Source organism: Camelina sativa, chromosome 10 (genome assembly GCF_000633955.1).
Source record: "Camelina sativa cultivar DH55 chromosome 10, Cs, whole genome shotgun sequence".
Classification (NCBI taxonomy): domain Eukaryota; kingdom Viridiplantae; phylum Streptophyta; class Magnoliopsida; order Brassicales; family Brassicaceae; genus Camelina; species Camelina sativa.
The window spans coordinates 2,357,926-2,358,906 of record NC_025694.1 but is presented as its reverse complement, the minus strand read 5'-3'; the positions used below and the strand labels follow the sequence as shown (position 1 = coordinate 2,358,906).

At 40.5% G+C, this 981-nt stretch overlaps 1 protein-coding gene across 1 annotated transcript in view; it reads left to right on the top strand.

Annotated features, from left to right (window-relative positions):
- Positions 1-981, top strand: part of LOC104716598 (calcium-dependent protein kinase 5) — an 11,357-nt gene that overhangs the window by 7,295 nt on the left and 3,081 nt on the right. Inside the window, exons 3-5 of the mRNA XM_019230994.1 lie at positions 17-460; positions 557-700; positions 790-942. Of these exons, the coding sequence (XP_019086539.1) occupies positions 17-460; positions 557-700; positions 790-942 (741 nt within the window). The remainder of the gene's footprint in view (positions 1-16; positions 461-556; positions 701-789; positions 943-981) is intronic.

The window sequence follows — 981 nt, the reverse complement described above, 5'->3', positions numbered from 1 at the left end:
CTTAGCCGTAAGCTAGGACAAGGTCAATTTGGAACGACTTATCTATGCACAGAAGTTGCCACGGGGATTGACTACGCTTGTAAGTCCATATCCAAGAGGAAGTTGATCTCCAAGGAAGATGTTGAGGATGTTAGAAGGGAGATTCAGATTATGCACCATTTAGCTGGTCACGGTAATATCGTGACCATCAAAGGAGCTTATGAGGACTCTTTGTATGTTCACATTGTGATGGAGCTTTGTGCTGGAGGTGAATTGTTTGATAGGATTATTCAGAGAGGGCATTACAGCGAGAGGAAAGCTGCTGAGCTTACTAAGATCATTGTTGGGGTTGTTGAAGCGTGTCATTCTCTTGGTGTTATGCATAGAGACTTGAAGCCTGAGAATTTCTTGTTGGTTAATAAGGATGATGATTTCTCCCTCAAGGCTATTGATTTTGGGCTATCTATCTTTTTCAAACCAGGTATAATGTTTTGAAGCTTTTATATAGTTAATGGTTCCTTAATTTCATTAGTTAATGAAGCTTTATTTTGATTCCTATCTTCTTGTGATTTTTCAGGTCAAATATTCACTGATGTTGTTGGAAGTCCATATTATGTTGCTCCTGAGGTTTTGCTCAAACGTTATGGGCCTGAAGCTGATGTGTGGACTGCTGGTGTTATACTCTATATATTGCTAAGTGGAGTCCCGCCTTTTTGGGCAGGTAAACACGTTAACCCGTCTCTTAGTTCTTTAGACATAACCAGTCACCTGAGTCTTGATATGTGTATTGTTTTGTCTTGTTTGAATCAGAAACTCAGCAAGGGATATTTGATGCTGTGTTGAAGGGATATATCGACTTTGAGTCTGACCCGTGGCCTGTGATATCTGACAGTGCTAAAGACTTGATCCGTAGAATGTTATGCTCCAAGCCTGCAGAACGGTTGACCGCTCATGAAGTCTTGCGTATGTGTTCACATAAATGGTTTACTTATAGCAACAACT